This window comes from Grampus griseus (genome assembly GCF_964374135.1).
Source record: "Grampus griseus genome assembly, chromosome: 8".
NCBI lineage: Eukaryota > Metazoa > Chordata > Mammalia > Artiodactyla > Delphinidae > Grampus > Grampus griseus.
This window is the reverse complement of record NC_139002.1, coordinates 75,200,752-75,219,493: the sequence shown is the minus strand read 5'-3', so window position 1 is coordinate 75,219,493 and position 18,742 is coordinate 75,200,752. Positions and strand designations below refer to the sequence as shown.

Below are 18,742 nucleotides of genomic sequence, written 5' to 3'. Positions count from 1 at the left end.
ATCAATGATGTTGACTCGAACAAAAATGGCAATAAGAACTGACAGCTTCTCAATCCCTATCAACACAAAAACTCAAGGCACTTGATATTTTTTCTGAAAAAGAGGTCATGAGGGTCAGCCCACATAGTGGCATAAAAACATGTTCTTGCCAAATGAATCAAGATGGGAATGCTAATGTATTTGCACGGATGTAATTCCATGCTGGATTAAATGAAGGGTGGCAATGTACTGTACAAATACCAACTGTAACCCAAAGAAGTGTGAGCGTATGTATGTGAACCTACAAATACATACCTGTGTATATATCCCAGTACCTCCCCATGATAGGAACCAAAAGGTCTTGCACTGAATGGTCATATGAACTAGAGTCATCCCTCAGTAGCTGGAAGGTAGTGGTTCTGGGACCCTCCCTTCCCCCTCCACCACCCACCCACCACAGATACCAAAATCTGTGGATGCTCAAGTCTTTTATATAAAATGGCATAGAACGGTAGGTCCTCTGCACACACAGGTTCAGCATTCACGGAGTCAACCGACTGTAGACTGAAATGGGTTGATTCTGCGGATGTGGAACCTGCAGATGGAGGGCCAACTATTTAGTGCCTGGACATCTGTCAATAAAAGAAGCATTTGCTAAGCCTGTAGTTTTCTTTAGAAAATGGAGTTTTATAAAGTATAAAGCAACAAAGAAGCTCGATCAGCCTTATTTCTCCCAGAAAAATCATCTGGGAGGATTTCTATAGATGAAAATGTACCTTAGAGCACAGCAACTTCTCCCCAGAAAAGATGAAATAAGGGATAAAAAGACAGAATTTCTATTATTTCTCTTCATTTCACTTTAAATGTATCTACACTTAACTGAAAAAAAAAAGAAAAACTCTGGCTGGGCCTATAAGTAGTGGACCTCATTTGTACCATTCACCACAGCAGTATTTCTCAAACTGCCAGTTTCTTAAGAATCACATTGAGTATTTGTTTAACATCAGATTCCTGGGTCAACCCCGGACTCTGTTTCAGGAGGGTTGGAGTGGGCCCAGGAATCGGCATTTTTAAAGGCCGTCCCAAAGGATTCCCATGAAAGGTCAAGGGGCCCACTTTGAAAAACCCTGCCCTGTTGTCAATCACTTGGATTTTCTGGAGCAAGAGTGTTTACTCCTTACAAGTTCAGAGTGGTGAAAGCAGCACCTGGATCCAGTACACGAACAGAGTAAAATCTTACTGATTTGGAACTGAATGGCAACTAACCAAATCACTAAATTACAAAAACCGTGAAAGCAAAACTCATAGGTTTTCACCTCAGCTTTCCCTGCCATTCCTATCATAGTATATTTCACGAAGTAGGTACAATCAATACCTAACCTGCATCAAATTCCTAAAAACTATAAATTATATAATTGTAAGAGAGCAAAATTTGCCACTCTAAATGTCTCATTGGCTTGCAGATTATTTAGACCTGAAAACAATCAAGGCCCAAAAGACTCAGGAAGAAACTCTGACCTTCCCCCTAACTGCCTAAAAGAATTTAGATAGAGGGCCTGTTCCCAGAATAGAACTGTCATCAGAAATATCTGCAAGGAACATGAACTAGGTGTGGTGGGGCAACTTAGAGATCAGCGTGCACTCTGCATCCCATTGTCTCTGCATGGCCCAGCAAACATTTATTTACTAAACATTTGCTTTGCCATCTCCGTGTGAATTGCCTACCTCCCCTTGAGTCCCAAAGACCTACCACCACACTCTCTGTTGTTGTCTTTAGCTGAAGACAGTATTTAAGGTGAGGGTTTCAGCTCTTTTGGTAAGCTACTCAGTTTTCCTGGGTCTCTGCCATGTGTACATGTTATTAAAATTTGTTTTGAGTTTCTGCTAATTGGTCTCATGTCAATTGAATTCTTAGACTTGTCAGAAGAACCTAGAAGGGTAGAGGAAAATTTCTTCCTCCCTGATGCAATACTGAACTATAATTTTCACAGCTGTTAAGAGTCTGTGAAAATCATGTAGAATGCTAGTTGTTAAACTAGGGGAACATATCAGAATTTTAGAGGAGGGTGAGGGAGCACAGTCATGTATGAAATTTTGACAGTGGTTCTGAGGTGATTTTGAGATGCCCGATGAAAACTACTGATCTAGGGCCAGATTACCTAGTCATTTGACCTATGAAAAATCTAAAGCTCTGATACTTTAATTAGCTTTCCTAAAGGACACTTTAATCTTTGGCCATCAACTACAGGTCTACTAACTCCAAATGAGGGCTGGGCCACTGCAACACAGTGTAAGTAAAATGTATCATTTGAGAAAGTCTCACAGTTATGTGGGCTTTGTAGCACAAAATGGTGCTACAAGGAAGTCCTGTTATCAAAGTGAGGTTCTATCTTAGCTGCCTTCATGGAAAGATAGTATTCAACCAGCCATAATGAATTATTTGCATTAGATACTAACAGCTTGCTAAAACAGTTTTTCAATGCTGGAAAACTGAGGTCCTTTTAGGTAGCCTAACATTCTCCCCTGCAATCTTATTTGCACTATTAATTTGCTAAACAATCCATTTTCTTGTTGTTAGTGCAATGGTAAATCTCAGCCCCTCTGAGGATCTAAAAAATTCCCTAAGGGGCAGAACCCAAATTAATAAGCTTTTACTATCAGTACGATGGAAAGAAGAAAAACATATTTTTTCCTCTTTGTGACATCCACCTGTTGCCACCTTCTGCTTCCCCCTGCACTCAGCTCACCAGGCACTGAAAACTAAATTTGTACCAGGCAGGTTATACATTATGGGTTTTTTGTCTGGGGCACTGATGCCCATTATTTCCGTGGTTCCAAGAACATTTACTTATTTCACAGTAAGAAATATAGGAAGATGCAATAAAAAGATTAGAAAAATTATGCCATTATTTATCCTCTTCTGTATGGAATAACTATTAGGCAAACCCTACTAACACCTGGAGCTTTCTGATACAAATGAAAGCAGCTTTGCCGCCAAACAAATGCTAATTCTTTTTTTACCGCTCTTATTTCCCTGCAGATCTCTGTTTACATTGAAGAAAATGGTTCCATTTTTTTGTATGCTAAAGCACTGAAACAAATTGCTTTAAAAGGGAAAGGAAAAGGAGGTGGGGAGAGTTCCTGGAAGGCATGTAAATATATGGATGAGGATGTGTTCTGTTTATAAACTGGCAAGGACCCAAGCCTTGGCAACAGGCTAGCAAAAAGTAAGACTTGGGAAACCGACAAGGAGGATTTTCACAATGCAGCCAATTATGTATTTCTGCCCTGAAGACAGTTAATAAAATATTCCAGCTTGCATAAAAGCCAAGAAAGACACTTGTCGACTTTCATTATGATCAATAAAAACTGTCAGTTCATTAGCATATCATTAGCTGTCCTGCTGTTTCCAAAGCCTTAATGCACAGAAATATTAATCTACAAATATGTAAGATTCCCCAGTTCTGTGACTTTGACTTTCTGCATGAAAGGAAAAGTGAGAATTAGAGATGGGAGGAATCCAATATAGCTTCTTTTTCTATGTGCCTATAAACATATGTTTACCATCTGTGGAATTATGGGAACCAGCTGAGGTAAAAAAAAAAAAAAAACAACAGCTGTGGCATTAAAAAAAAAAAAAGTAATTTCACTTCCCAGTGACAGCTCAGCTGTTAAGGAGACGGTGAAGTCCAGGTAAGGGAACGGTTTCAGACCCAAGTTCACCAGACAGAAAAATAGCGAGAGACAGAGACAGAAAGGCTTGGCCTCTGTGAAAGGCTTTGAGATGGGAATTCTCCACGAGATCTCAACTATTTAGAAACTGTCAGAACACCCAAACCTCTGAAGCACTGTGATTCACGTAGGCTTACCCTCGGAATAATGACAGCATAATCATTTTAGAATGCAACAAAGGGAAATTGAGCGGTAGGCAACCACCTTGATAATGAAAACCTATGACAATCAGAAGATTCAGATAAGTCTATCACTACTGGCCAACTATTTTCTCAAATGAATGCTGTTTTGAAGCGAAGAAATTCCCAGCCTGTGTTCTGTGTCTCTGATAGGAAGTAACTAAAGCCAGAGGCTTACGAGCCAAGCAACAAGCAAGCGATTCCACCCTCTGCTCTTTTATCAGCAGCACCTTCATTGCACTATTCCTAACGATGCACCAGGACCCAGAAATCAGGTTTGACAAGTGAGCTTTTGCTTTTACTTTGCCTATGAAATGATGTATTCATACTTAAAATAGAGAACAATACAGTTTTAACCTGAAAACACAACATAAGCATTATTTAGTTCTGGAGCCAAAAGGCAGGTGTGGTTCTTGGACCCAGGAGGCAGCTTCTACCAGGTATATATTAAAAGCCTGATAAGTCATCGGAGAAGTGACTGCCTCTTTTACAGGGAGATTTCTGCAGCATTGATCAAGATAATTTCTGTAATGAGACAGTGATACATTCCCCCTACCCCAGCCATCTCACCTCACCAAAGGATGGAATGAAACACGGGCTGGTATACAGGGAGATGAGTTTTGAAAGGTTTCCTTCTAAAGAGCTATTGGATGGCGCTACTCCTATAGGGGAACAAGGAGAATCACAATGCTCCCTAGGGAGATGTGGTGTGTGGAACTGCCACCTCCTTTTGGTGCTTCTCACTGGGACCACCTGTTTCTTTGGGCTAGAGCCCTGGAAAAAGACAGGTCTGTCTCCTCCAGAGGACATGGCATACCTAAGTGAAATACTCCACCATCTAACACAGTGACTAGTACATAGCAAGCAAGCCCCTAAAAAATATTTGTTGACTGAATAAGCAAAAATATTGAAAAAGAAAGTTCTAAGCTTCAATCCTATTTCCATCACTTGCAAACTACGTGAGACTGGCAAGTTGCTTAATCTTTCTGAGCCCCATTGCCTGATTTACACAGTAGGGATAACACAGTCGGCCCTTTGTAACCGCAGATGCACAGTTCACAGCATACATGGATTTTATATAAGGGACTTGAGCTTCCATGGATTTTGGTATCCACAGGGGTGTTGGAAACAGGATACAGAGGGACAATTATAGTAATTACCTTATTAGGATTCTCTGAAGGTGACACATAATTAACTAAGATAATATATGTACAGCCAGACTAGGTCTAGAACGTAGAAAGCAGTTAATAATTGTTGGTACTCTCTTTCTCATCCCCACAACCCACCTCCGCAGGAAAATGATTGTCCAAGTCTGTAAACACCCGTTGTGTTTTCTGCCTGTATCAGGTATTTGGGCTCTTAAACAAGGATTCCTTATATCTACAGAGAATCATACACTCATCAAGCTGGAATAGATAGCAAGACAAACTATTCTCCCTGTCTTAATCACAAGCTCCCAACTAAAACAGAAGTCCCTAAAAGGCAGCAAAAGTGCCTGTCTTTACTACAGTATAGAGTTAAGCGTATACGGAGCTTTAAATACATAAGAAAGAGGGAGGAGGAATGCATGCTGAAAACCTACTAAGTGCTGGGTGCTTTTAATATATATATTCTTATACAATCTGCATTACCTTTATGAGAGACATCTTCGCACTTTACAAATAAGGCAGATTCATAGCTAGTGCATTTATTCATTCATGTTAAGAGTACATCATCTGCCAACGGTGCACCTGATACTATTTGAAGCACTTGTTGAATAAAACAGACACAGTTCTGACCCTGGTAAATCTTAGAATCTAGATAATGTGACCAATAAGAAACAAGTAAGCCCCCCTATAAACTATTCAGGATCAGCTACCTAATTTGCAGAGTCCCTTGTTCAAAACTTATTGAAAACTTGAAGGTAGCAACAGCAGAGCCTTAAACCAATCATGGGGGCTTTTTTTTTTTTTTGCAGTACACAGGCCTCTCCCTGCTGTGGCCTCTCCCGCTGCAGAGCACAGGCTCCGGACGCGCAGGCTCAGCAGCCATGGCTCACAGGCCCAGCTGCTCTGCGGCATGTGGGATCTTCCCAGACCGGGGCACGAACCCATGTCCCCTGCATCGGCAGGCGGACCCTCAACCACTGCGCCACCAGGGAAGCCCTCTGACTATTTTTATAGAGACTGTATTCCTTATTATGTCTGGTCACTAAAATCTCTGTTCTGGATCTTGTGTTCAGACAGTTTTTAGACCAAGATTTCCTTGAATGCCAGGAGCTGGGAGAGGGGGAAAGTTGGGGGAGAGCATGCTATATGCTGGAGCCCTCATTTAACACTTAGCCATGCTTGCACTGATCCTAGGGATCAGCCCAAAGTGAATGCTTATGGTATTCTCAGGTCTTTTCTGAGCATGAATCTTGCTCTGGGCATGCATATAGCTCTCTAAATTCCCCATATACATGATTGCTTTTGAATGCCTTAAACTGCCCAAAGAATCTCTCTCCTCAGCTCTTCCTCCTATCTCTAGATTGTCTAATGTGTGTCAACTGTACGCTTTTGCCCCAGATTGTTTGGTAGCTTTGCAATATTTTCAAGAAATGTCCACCAATTTTTTTGGCCTGGGAGAATTCTGAGTTAGGTGAAATAGAGGTAAGTGCCTTGCATCAGTCCTTCAGATAGTCCCAGACAGAACAGACATACAAAATAATTTGTAGATAAGATTTGCTCTGCTCCTTCTAGAGCCAGGGACCATTTTCCCACACTGGAAACATGGGCTGACATCTTCAAGACTGCCACTGAGCTGTAGCTGGTGTGGGGCGAGGGCAAGTAAAAATGCCATAAAGCTTTCCTGCTATTTTGATGTTGCCTTTTTCTTGATTCAAAATTAACTTGGTTGCTACAAACATTTAATGTTTGCCAAAATTCTGACAAAGTTGGTTCTAACAGTTTCTGCTTATTTTTTGATGTTTCTGTGGAAGTAAAGAAACTTGGAGCTGCCTACTCCACTGTTTATTGACATCCAGCTACCTGTGTTCTAACAATCCCTCCTGGATGCAGTCTAAAGTTGGAGAGACACTAATCTAAAAAGACACTAAAGCAGAAGCTAATTGTTGACTATATCTTATATTTTGTGAGATCTTTAGAGAGACCAAGGTGAAACACTAATCTAGACCATCAACACATGTCACCTATGTCAGTGCACTCAAATCTGAGCCTTCAAATCTACAGATCAAAACCAGTGAGAAAGGCCTTTTAAAAATATATAAATTCCCAAACCCTACAGTTCAGATTCTCAACAAGTGGGTCTAGGTAGGCACAGAAATTTGAATTGTAAACTCTTCCCATCTGATTCTGATGTATCTCCATGGCTGGGAACCAGTTGCTGCCCTTCACTACAGAGGTAAGACCCCTAAGAAAAGTGTAGCTTCACCAGTGGGTAACTAGCTACAAAACAAGAAATAGCATAAGTGAGAGCCAGTTTGGAACAGAGAGATAAATTTCTGATGATTCTTGGACATGTGGAAAATCATAGGACATGAAAAAAATCACCTGTATGGATATGGATACATGTACATATTTATACACATACATGTGAATTATCACCCTGAAAAATTATGTCATGATTTTTAATTTCAAATATTTATGATGTACAGAAGGGTTGAAACCAAACTACAGCAAATACCTGTGAATTTCCCACCCACCTTAAATAAAATGTTATCACTATAGTTGAAGACTTCTGGGTACCCATCTCTAATAAAATCCCCATTTATTCCTCTTAGAAGTTAAACTAGTCTGAATTTAGTGCTTATCATTCCCATGCATTTACCTTTTCACATGTGAATGTATAAATAAGCAATAAATTGGACTGTTTTGATTTTTACACATACAAATGATTTAATACCATAATGTTCTCCTGCTACTTGCTTTTTCATTCAACATTATGTTTGCAATTCATCAATTTTTATTCAAGTTCTATGATTTTAATATTTACCACAATTTAAACCTTCTCCCAGTGATAGTTTTTTCCCAAATTTTTGAAATTACAAAAGAAAGAAATTGTTCCTGTGATAATGTCTGTACATATCTTCTTGGGTACATGAGTTTCTTCAATGAAGAAACATAGAAAGAAGAGTTTCTTCAGTGTTTATACCTGTAAGTTGGGTTCCTGTATCATAAGGTACACACATCTTCAACTTTATACAAAATCTCCCTAACTGTTCTCCTTAGTATTCTACCAATGCAAGTTTCCACTACAATGAGTATGTGTCCTGTTCCCAACTGTCTCCCTCACACTTAACATTGTCAGGTTTTTTGCTGTTTTGTTTTTTTTTCATTTTTGTCAGGCTGATGGCTAAGAAATTGTATCTACTAATGGTTTTAATTTGCATTTCCAAGATAGCTACCTGATTTTGTTGTCAAGATCATCTGTGATGAGATCTTTTTATTCTACATATTAAACTTATCAATATTTCCTTTAAAGATTCTTTATATTTTAAGCTTAAGAAATTTTTCTCGAAGAACATGAAGATATGCTCCTACGTTGTCTTCTAAAACTTGCAAAGTTTTGCTTTAACATTTAGCTTTTAAATCAACTGTATTTGTAAATTTTTGTACATATGGTGTGCAAATACATATTTAAAGCTTTTCCTGTCACCATACACAAAAACCAATTACATCAATTAATATATATATGAAATATTTAAAGAACTGATTTTCCTAACCATTTATCAATGAATACGTCATTTCCCCATTGATCGGGAATGCCACTTCAAGTTTCCAAGTTGCCACATGTAATGGAAGGGTATCCTTCTGGCTTCTCCATTCTGTTCTATTGATGCATGTGCCAATTCTTGCACCAATATGACATTATAAGATTCCTATAACCTTATAATAAGCCTTTGTATCTGAAAAAGCCAAGTCCCTCTCCCATTTTCTTCTTCAGAATTGTCTTCATTATTCTTGTTCTTTAATCTTTCATTAGAATTTTAGAATCAGCTTGTAGATTCCACCCAAAAACAAACAAAATAAAATCCTGTTGGGAATTTACTACAGGCTCACAGAATCTAGCGATGAATTTGAGAAAAACTGACTTTACTGCTTTAAGCCTCCTTCTCCAAGAACATGGTATATTTCTTCCCATTTAGGTGTTCTTTAATATAGTTTTTAATAGAATTTTACAATTTGCTTCATAACTGTCTTGTATGTATTTGATTTTGTTCTTAAGTACTTACACATTTTTTATATTATAAACAAAATATTATATTTAACTGTATCTTTGTTACTGCTACTGTTGCTACTTTTGTTCAGCAATGCAATTGATTTTGTTTTTCGATTTTGTATTTATGCAAATGAAATGAAAACTTTTGTTCGCACAAAAAGCATCCAACAGTGCTTCTGAACTCTCTTGGTCATTCTAATAATTCATGAGTCCAATTTTTTTGTAGACAGTTATATAATTCATGAATAATTATATTTTTCTTTTTCATAATCCTTAAGGTTTTAATTTACTTTGCTGGTAAGAATCTACAGTATAGTGTCAAAAAGAAACACGGTAATAGGGATGGCCTGTATGATTCCCGACTTTAACAGGAATTCTCTTAATATTTAAACCGTAAGTACGATGTTTCTATGTATGTTTTCTTATGTACTTTTTATCAGTTTAATGAAGTTTCCTTCTATTCCTATTTTGCTAAGAACTTTTTTTATCATGAGTCAGGACTGAATTTTATGTAGTGCTTTTCTGCCTCTTGAGATGACCACAGTATTTTTTTCTCCTTTGTTTCATGTGTTGAATTATGTTAATAAATGTTTTGGTGATAAAAACAAATTTATATTGTTGAAATAACCAACAACTGGGTCTCTCGCTCTCTCTCACGCACACACACACTCTGCTAGATTCAGTTTGCTAATATTTTGTTTACATTTTTAATCTGTGTTCAAAAGTAAATTGCCTTGTGTTATACAATTCCTTTCTTATACGGTCCTTGTCTAGTTTAGGAATCAAGGTAACCCTATCTTCATAAATGAGTGTTCTCATTTATTCTCTTCTCTGGAAGAGTTTATGTAAGATTGGAATGGTTTCCTTGGATGTAATAGAACTTGCCTGTAAAACCATCTGAACCCAGCAGTTACTTGGCGGAAAGACATTGTAGACTAAAAAAATGGTCACAGTCCTTTGCTCTTTTCTGGGTCCATGCCCTGTGTAATGGGAATTTGTATCCCACCAAAAGGTGGAGTCAATTTCCCAGACCCTTGGAATCTGGCCTTGTAACTTGCTTTGGCCAAAATAACGCAGCAAAAATAATGTGCAAGTTTCAAGCATAGGCTTCAAAAGGCCATTCCCACATCTGCTCCAGCTCTAGAAACCCTGATCAGCCACCATGTAAACAAGCTTGGGCTAGACTGGTAGGAAATGAGAGATCACATGAAGCAGAGATGAGCCATCAAACTAACGGCCATTCTAGTACAGCCAGCCCCCAGGAAACCTAGGAGCTAACCAAAGATGCATGATTAAACCCACTGAGAATATGAGAACAACTTACCAAAGCCCAGCCCAAAACGCCAACTCACAAAATTCTGAGCTACAGAAATGGTTGCTGTCTCAAACCATTAAGGTTTGAGTTGATTTGCTATGCATCAAAAGCTAACTGATACAACAGATTTCGAATCATGAATTCCTGATGATACATTAATGATTCTAAGACTACCTGGGTTTTGCACTTTTTAAGTCCATTTTGATAATTTATATAGTTTTAAGACATTTTTCGGTCGTTTTCTATTTTATTGGCACAAAATTGTTAATAATTAATAACCATTGTTTTAATTTTTGCAGTGATTTTTGTGTGCTTTTCTTATTTATATTGGTTTTCATACCTTCTCCCATTTTTTCTTGCTCAGACTTCCAGATGTTCAGTCTAAGTTATTCTTTTCTGAAGAAGTTGCCTTTTATCACTGGCTACTATTAAGATGTTCTCTGTGACCTTGGGGTTCTGCTATTCTGCTAATATGTCTAGGTGTGGCTTTCTATTTATCATCATTTGTGTAATAGATTATTAAAATGTTAAATTCTTCCCTTGCTTGCATCCATATTCTTGCAATGTTATATTGCAGAATAGTCCTACGAGAGATGAAGTCTATTTATTTACCCCTCACTCCTGGCTTTCATCATATGACTTGCTTTGGGCAATAAATTATTAGCAAATGCGATCAAGCAAAGAGAGCCTTGAAATGCACTAGTGCTGTAAGGCTTCCTCTTTTTCTTACACTTGGAAACTCAAGACTGCCATGTGGATAAGCCTGAGCAGACTCCACACATGGGGAAGAACTGCAGTATACCAGTCAACAGCCAATCTACCACCAGAGATGTGAAGAAGCTACCTACTGACCAACCAAATGACAATAGACATATCAGAGAGCCCAGTAGATACCAGCGTACCCAGACCAAGCCAGAAAGATCATCCCATTAACCCAAAGAATTATGAGCTAAATAAAAAGGCGAGGGACTTCCCTGGTGGCGCAATGGTTAAGAATCCGCCTCCCAATGCAGGGGACATGGGTTTGAGCCCTGGTCCGGGAAAATCCCACATGCCGCCAAGCAACTAAGCCCGTGCACCACAACTACTGAAGCCCGCACGCCTAGAGCCCGTGTTCCGCAACAAGAGAAGCCACCGCAGTGGGAAGCCCACACACCACAACGAAGAGTAGCCCCCGCTCGCCACAACTAGAGAAAGCCCGCGCGCAGCAATGAAGACCCAACACAGCCAAAAATAAATAAATAAATAATTTAAAAAAAAATAGTTTAAGCTTCTAAGTTTTCTAAGTGACTTTTTGACAGCAAGAGCTTACACTTTGATTGCACTGTTTTGTGTAATAAGAATTGATGTCTTATCAACTTTAGAGAATCCTTAGCCATCATACTTCTAATAGTGCCCATAACCCCTTTCTCCCATTATCTTTTGGAATTTTTAAATATTTATGGAAGCATATACATACATACACACACTAAATACATATAAGCAAAACACATACATAAAAATCTTTTCCATATATATGCATCTTCCCTACATCTTAACCTTTCCTATTTTCCTCTATCCCTGCACTACAATTAAGGTAATCATTTGACAATATTTTCCATTTCACAAATGTTCTCCCTACCTGTGTCTAATTTACTGTTTAGCAGATTCACTGAGTTTTTTCACTTCAATAACTATATTTTTCATTTCTGGAAGTAACTTTTTTTTTTTTTTTTTGCGGTACGTGGGCCTCTCACTGTTGTGGCCTCTCCCGTTGCGGAGCACAGGCTCCGGATGCGCAGGCTCAGCGGCCATGGCTCACAGGCCTAGCCGCTCCGTGGCATGTGGGATCTTCCCAGACCAGGGCACGAATCCGTGTCCCCTGCATCAGTAGGCGGACTCTCAACCACTGCGCCACCAGGGAAGCCCGTTTCTGGAAGTAACTTTTGACTCAAATCTCCCTGGTCATATTTATCATCTCTAGTCATCATGCATTTTTTTTAATTTGTTATTTTGCTTCTTTAAACATTTTAAGTATAGGGATTTAAAGAATTCTTTATCTTGTAATTCCAATTTCTACAGCCCTTTGAGGGATAATTGGGAAGTTTGTTGTGTCTTCCCATTCTTACTCATGATGGCTAAAAACTCATATTTGCATGAACTTAATCTGTAGTAATCTTGTGAAGTTTGCATGAAAAGTGATTTTCCCGAAGATAATTTGTATTTTCTTCATTAAGAATCCCAAGGTGCCCAACCCAGGATCACATTAAGATAGTTTCTTGAGCTTCATGAGTATGTAAATCCAAATTTTACATCTGTTTGATGTCAAGAGCTGTGGTTTCAAATTCTTATCAGGGAACTATTTTTTGTGTGTGTGGAGATAAAGCAGAGAAAAGCTAGTCAATGGACTGCCTCCCTTTGCTAAGTAGTAGACTATTTCTGCCTACCCTTTCACTGGAGGGGTGGTCTTCTGAATCATGGCTTTATTTCAGAAGTTTCTGTCCCAACTTCTAAGCTTGCATGGAATCTAAGCCATTTTCCCCATCCCACACAGAATGTTGAATTTAAGGCTCTAACTGGAACTTTTATACATTGCTAATGAGAGTGTAAAATAGTATAGCCACTTGGAAAAATTCAATGGCATTTTTTATGAAGTTAAACATACACTTAATATACGACCCAGCAATCCCACTCTGACATATTTACCCAAATAAAAATGAAAACTTTTGTTCATACCAAAACCTGTATGCAAATGTTTTAACAGCTTTATTCATAAATGCTAAAAACTCAAAACAACCTAAATGTTCATGAACTAAGGAATGAATAAACAAATTGTAGCATATCCATAGAACAGAAGTGGAATGTTACTCAGCAATAGAAAAGAATGAATCCCTGAAATACACAACATGGGTGAACCTCAACACACATACATACTTACATAAATGGTTCCATTTATAATGCATTCTGGGAAAGGCAAAAATATAGGGCCAGACAACAAATCAGTGGTTGCTAGACGTTTAGGATGAGGAGAAGACTTGAATAAAGTGCAGCACAGGGGAATTTTTGGAGGTTATGGAACAATCTTTTATCTTGATGGTAGTTACATGACTGCATAGATTTTCCAAAACTTACAGAACCATACATTTAAAAAGGAGAATTTTATTGTATATAAATTATACCTTAATTTTTAAAAAAGGAAAAGGAAAGAAAAGCCCAGGACCAGATGGGTTTCACTGGTGAATTCTACCAAACACTTAAAGAATTAATGTCAATCCTTCCCAAACTCTTTCAAGAAACTGAAGAGGCAGAAACACTCCCAAACTTATTTTTCAAGGCCAGCATTAGCCTGATACTAAAACCAGGTAAGTGCACTACAGAAAAAGAAAACTATAGACCAGTATCTTTGATAAATATAGATGCAAAAATTCTCAAAATATTAGCAAACCAAATTAAAGAGTACATTAAAGGAACATACACCATGATCAAGTGAGATTTATCCCTGGGATGCAAGGATGATTCAACATATGCAAATCAATAAATGTGATACACCACATTAATAGAATGGAAGATGAAAATCATGATCATATCAGTAGATGCTCTGTCAAAAACATCTGACAAAATGCAGTATCCTTTCATGATAAAAACACCCAAGTTGGGCTTCCCTGGTGGCGCAGTGGTTGAGAGTCCGCCTGCTGATGCAGGGGACACTGGTTTGTGCCCTGGTCCGGGAGGATCCCACGTGCCACGGAGCGGCTGGGCCCGTGAGCCATGGCCATGGAACCTGCGCGTCCGGAGCCTGTGCTCCACAACGGGAGAGGCCACAAGAGTGAGAGGCCCGTGTACCACAAAAAAACCAAAAAATCAAAAAAAAAACACCCAAGTTGGGCATAGAAGGAACACACTTCAACATAGTAAAGGCCATATATGACAAGCCCACAGCTAACATCATACTCAACAGTGAATGGTTGAAAGCTCTTCTTCTAAGATCAGGAAAAAAGACAGGGTATCCACTCTCACCACTCTTAAATCAACATAGTACTACAAGTCCTAGACAGAGCAATCAGGCATGAAAAAGAAAAAAAAAAAAAAGGTTTCCAAATTAGAAAGGAAGAAGTAAAAATGTCTTTGCTTGCAGATATGATCTTATACACAGAAAATCCTAAAGACTCCACCAAAAGACTTTTGTAACAAATCAGTGAAGTCAGTAAAGTTGCAGGGTACATAATCAAAATATATAAATCAGTTGCATTTACATACACTAACAACAAAATATCCAAAAAAGAAATAAAACAATTTCATTGACAATAGCATCAAAAATAATAAAATACTTAGGGATAAATTTAACCAAGGAAATGAAAGATCTGTATACTGAAAACTACAAGACTTTGATTAAAAACTGAAGAAGACACAAACAAATGGAAAGATATCCCATATGTTCATGGATCAGAAGAATTACTACTGTTAAAACGTCCACACTACCCAAAGCAATCTGTAGATTCAATGCAATTCCTTTCAAGATTCAAATGGCATTTTTCACAGATACTGAAAAAAAACCCTAAAATTTGTATAAAATCACAGAAGACCCCAAATAGCAAAAGTAATCCTGAGAAAGAACAACAAAGCTGGAGGCATCACACTTCTGGATTTCAAACGGTACTACAAAGCTATAGTAATCAAAACAATATGATACCAGCAAAAAAACCCAAAAAAACAAACAAAAAAAGACACATAGACCAATGGAACAGAATTGAAACCCAAAAATAAATCCTTGCCTATACAGTCAACTAATATTTGCAAACCATATGCCTGATAAGGAGTTAATATCCAAAATATACGAAGAACTCATACAACGCAATAGCAAGATAAAGTCTCATTTTAAAATGGGCAGAGGAACTGAAGAGACATTTTTCCTAAGAAGACATGCAAATAGCCAAAAGGTACATGAAAAGGTGCTCAGCATCACTAATCATCAAAAAATGCAAATAAAAAACCATTATGAGATATCACATTATACCTTTTAAAATGCCTGTCATCAAAAAGACAAGAGATAACGAGTGTTGGAGAGGATTAGAGAAAAGGGGAACCTTGTGCACTGTTGATAGAAATGTAAATTGGCACCGCCACTATGAAAAGCAACATAGAGGTTCCCCAAAAAGTTGAAAATAGAACAGCCATGTGATCCAGCAAGCCCACTTTTGGGTGGCTTCCACATAATGTGGAGTATATATCCAAAGGAAATGAAATCCCTACCTCATAAAGATATCTGCAGCCCCATGTTCACTGCAGCATTATTCATAATAACCAAAATATGGAAACAACCTAAGTGTCTGTAAACATAAATGGATAAAGAAGATATGGTATGTCTATGTGTACACACCACACACACACACACACACACACACACACACGAGTGGAATATTACTCAACCATGAGAAAGAAAACAATCCTGCCATTTGCAACATGGATGGACCTTGAGGGCATTATGCAAAGTGAAACAAATCAGACAGAGAGAGAAATCATGTATAATATCACTTGTATGTGGAATCTAAAAACCTGAGTCATAGAAACAGAGAGTAGAATGATGATTGCCAGGGTTTAGAGGGAGTGGGGGAAATGGGAAGATGTTGGTCAAAGAGTAACAGCTTCCAGTTATAATATGAATAAGTTCTGGGGATCTAATGTACAGCATGGTGATTACAGCTAATAATATTGTATTATATAATTGAAAGCTGCTAAGAGAGTAGATCGTAAATGTTCTCTCCACAAAAAAGAAATGATAATTATATGATATGATGGAGATGTTAGCTAACATTATGGTAGAAATCATTTTGCAATATATTAAGTGTGTCGAACTGTTGTATACCTTAAACACACATAATGTTATATGTCATTGATATCTCAATAAAGTTGGAATAGAGAAATAGATTAAGAGAAAGAAAAGGAATAAACTTACATATCTACCTTCCTGATATTGGCCTATATCCCTCTGGTTTTCACTTCCCTTCATGTATTTAGCCTCTAAGGATATACCTTATTGTAAGTGCAATGACAAATCATAAAAGATTTCTGTTGTTTTATCCAGCATTTACAGGCATTTTGAAGCAAGAGGATTTTAAAAATGTCTAGTCGACCATACTGCCAGAAGCAAAATTCTGCCATTCTATTGAAGAACAAGGCAATCTTTAAATTTCATGATGTTTTTAACTTTTTCAATTCACTTTATCACTGAATCCTCATGTTTCTATGAATGCAGTTATTGTATTGGGTTGGCCAAAAAGTGCGTTCAGGGTTTTTCCAAAACACCTTATGGGAAAACTCGAACGAACTTTTTGGCCAACCCAATATTACCCTCTTTGTAGACAGGAAAACCAAAGCTCATGGAAGTTGAGTCGTTTCTTATTGTTTATCTAGACTAGACATCCACCCAAACCTGAATTAACAGGTTCTGACAATGAAAACCAATTTGAAGATTACCTTAAATCTCCCAGAAGTAGGGCAATAAGAAACATTTTGAGAATTATTTACATTCTGGATCATCCATATCTGGCAGTAGAGTGAAGTGTGTGACCTTGGGCAAGTCATTGAACTCTCTGTCTAGTCTCAAAACACCTACGTCAGAGAACTGTTGTGACAATTAAATGATTAAATTCACGTCAAACACATAGAAAAGCAAAAGTAGAAAGTAGTGCTTACTTTGAATAAACCATGCTTTTGGTTGCGCTGACCAAGCCATAAATTGCTTCCTGGGGGAAGGTTGGTCTCAGGAGGGTCTATCACACGTTCATAAATCCTATAAGGGCAAAGAACACCGTTACTAATAGAGAGGCTCAAAGCAGAACCAAAAGGTACATACACGCTGTTTGAAGTACTCATGGCATCAGCAGCTGGTATAGAGAGATGAAGCCAACATGTGGCACATTTTAGATGACAGGTAACATAAACAGAGATCTGTTTCCTGACAACACTCAGACACATTATCTGGGCCCCTCCTGGCTTTCTATCTTTGCCCTTTTGGCAGGGGAAGAAGGAAAAGGGTACCATTTTTGAGTGTCTATTCTGAGCAACGAATTTCATACAAACTCTGTGAGTAAAGTGGTTTTGTCCATGTTACAGGTGAGAAAGCTGAGGTTCAGGGACCGTAAATGGGTCAACCAAGACAGCCAGGGAACAGTAAAGTTGGGATGAGAATTTCCACCTGTCTGGCTGCAAAGCCCATGTACTCTCCTTTGTGCTCTACTACTCCCTGACTGCTTTATTCAGCTGCTACTCATTTCTACGGTAACCTCCTATCCCCCTCTAAATAACTGAGTAGCAGCTACACACATGATAATGTGCCTAGTGTACAAAATCAAGTAACTGAAGTCATCATCCAATGAACAAATGTTTATTGAGCATTTCTTTTTTTTTTTTTTTTTTAACATCTTTATTGGGGTATAATTGCTTTACAATGGTGTGTTAGTTTCTGCTTTATAACAAAGTGAATCAGTCATACATAAACATACGTTCCCATATGTCTTCCCTGTTGCGTCTCCCTCCCTCCCACCCTCCCCATCCCACCCCTCCAGGCTGTCACAAAGCACCGAGCCAATATCCCTGTGCCATGCGGCTGCTTCCCACTAGCTATCTACCTTACTGCGTTTGTTAGTGTGTATATGCCCATGACTCTCTCTCGCCCTGTCATAGCTCACCCTTCCCCCTCCCCATAACCTCAAGTCCGTTCTCTAGGAGGTCTGCATCTTTATTCCTGCTTTACCCCTAGGTTCTTCATGACATTTTTTTCTTAAATTCCATATATATGTGTTAGCATACGGTATTTGTCTTTTTCTTTCTGACTTACTTCACTCTGTATGACAGACTCTAGGTCTATCCACCTCATTACAAATAGCTCAATTTCGTTTCTTTTTATGGCTGAGTAATATTCCATTGTATATATGTGCCACATCTTCTTTATCCATTCATCCGATGACGGGCACTTAGGTTGTTTCCATCTCCGGGCTATTGTAAATAGAGCTGCAATGAACATTTTGGTACATGACTCTTTTTGAATTTTGGTTTTCTCAGGGTATATGCCCAGTAGTGGGATTGCTGGGTCATATGGTAGTTCTATTTGTAGTTTTTTAAGGAACCTCCATACTGTTCTCCATAGTGGCTGAACCAATTCACATTCCCACCAGCAGTGCAAGAGTGTTCCCTTTTCTCCACACCCTCTCCAGCATTTATTGTTTGTAGATTTTTTGATGATGGCCATTCTGACTGGTGTGAGATGATATCTCATTGTAGTTTTGATTTGCATTTCTCTAATGATTAACGATGTTGAGCATTCTTTCATGTGTTTGTTGGCAGTCTGTATATCTTCTTT

At 38.3% G+C, this 18,742-nt stretch overlaps 1 protein-coding gene across 3 annotated transcripts in view; it reads right to left on the bottom strand.

Annotated features, from left to right (window-relative positions):
- Positions 1-18,742, bottom strand: part of NELL1 (neural EGFL like 1) — an 853,170-nt gene that overhangs the window by 676,356 nt on the left and 158,072 nt on the right. For all 3 annotated transcript variants that reach the window (XM_082659859.1, XM_082659860.1, XM_082659861.1), the window contains one exon: positions 17,077-17,173. In XM_082659859.1, the coding sequence (XP_082515985.1) occupies positions 17,077-17,173 (97 nt within the window). The remainder of the gene's footprint in view (positions 1-17,076; positions 17,174-18,742) is intronic.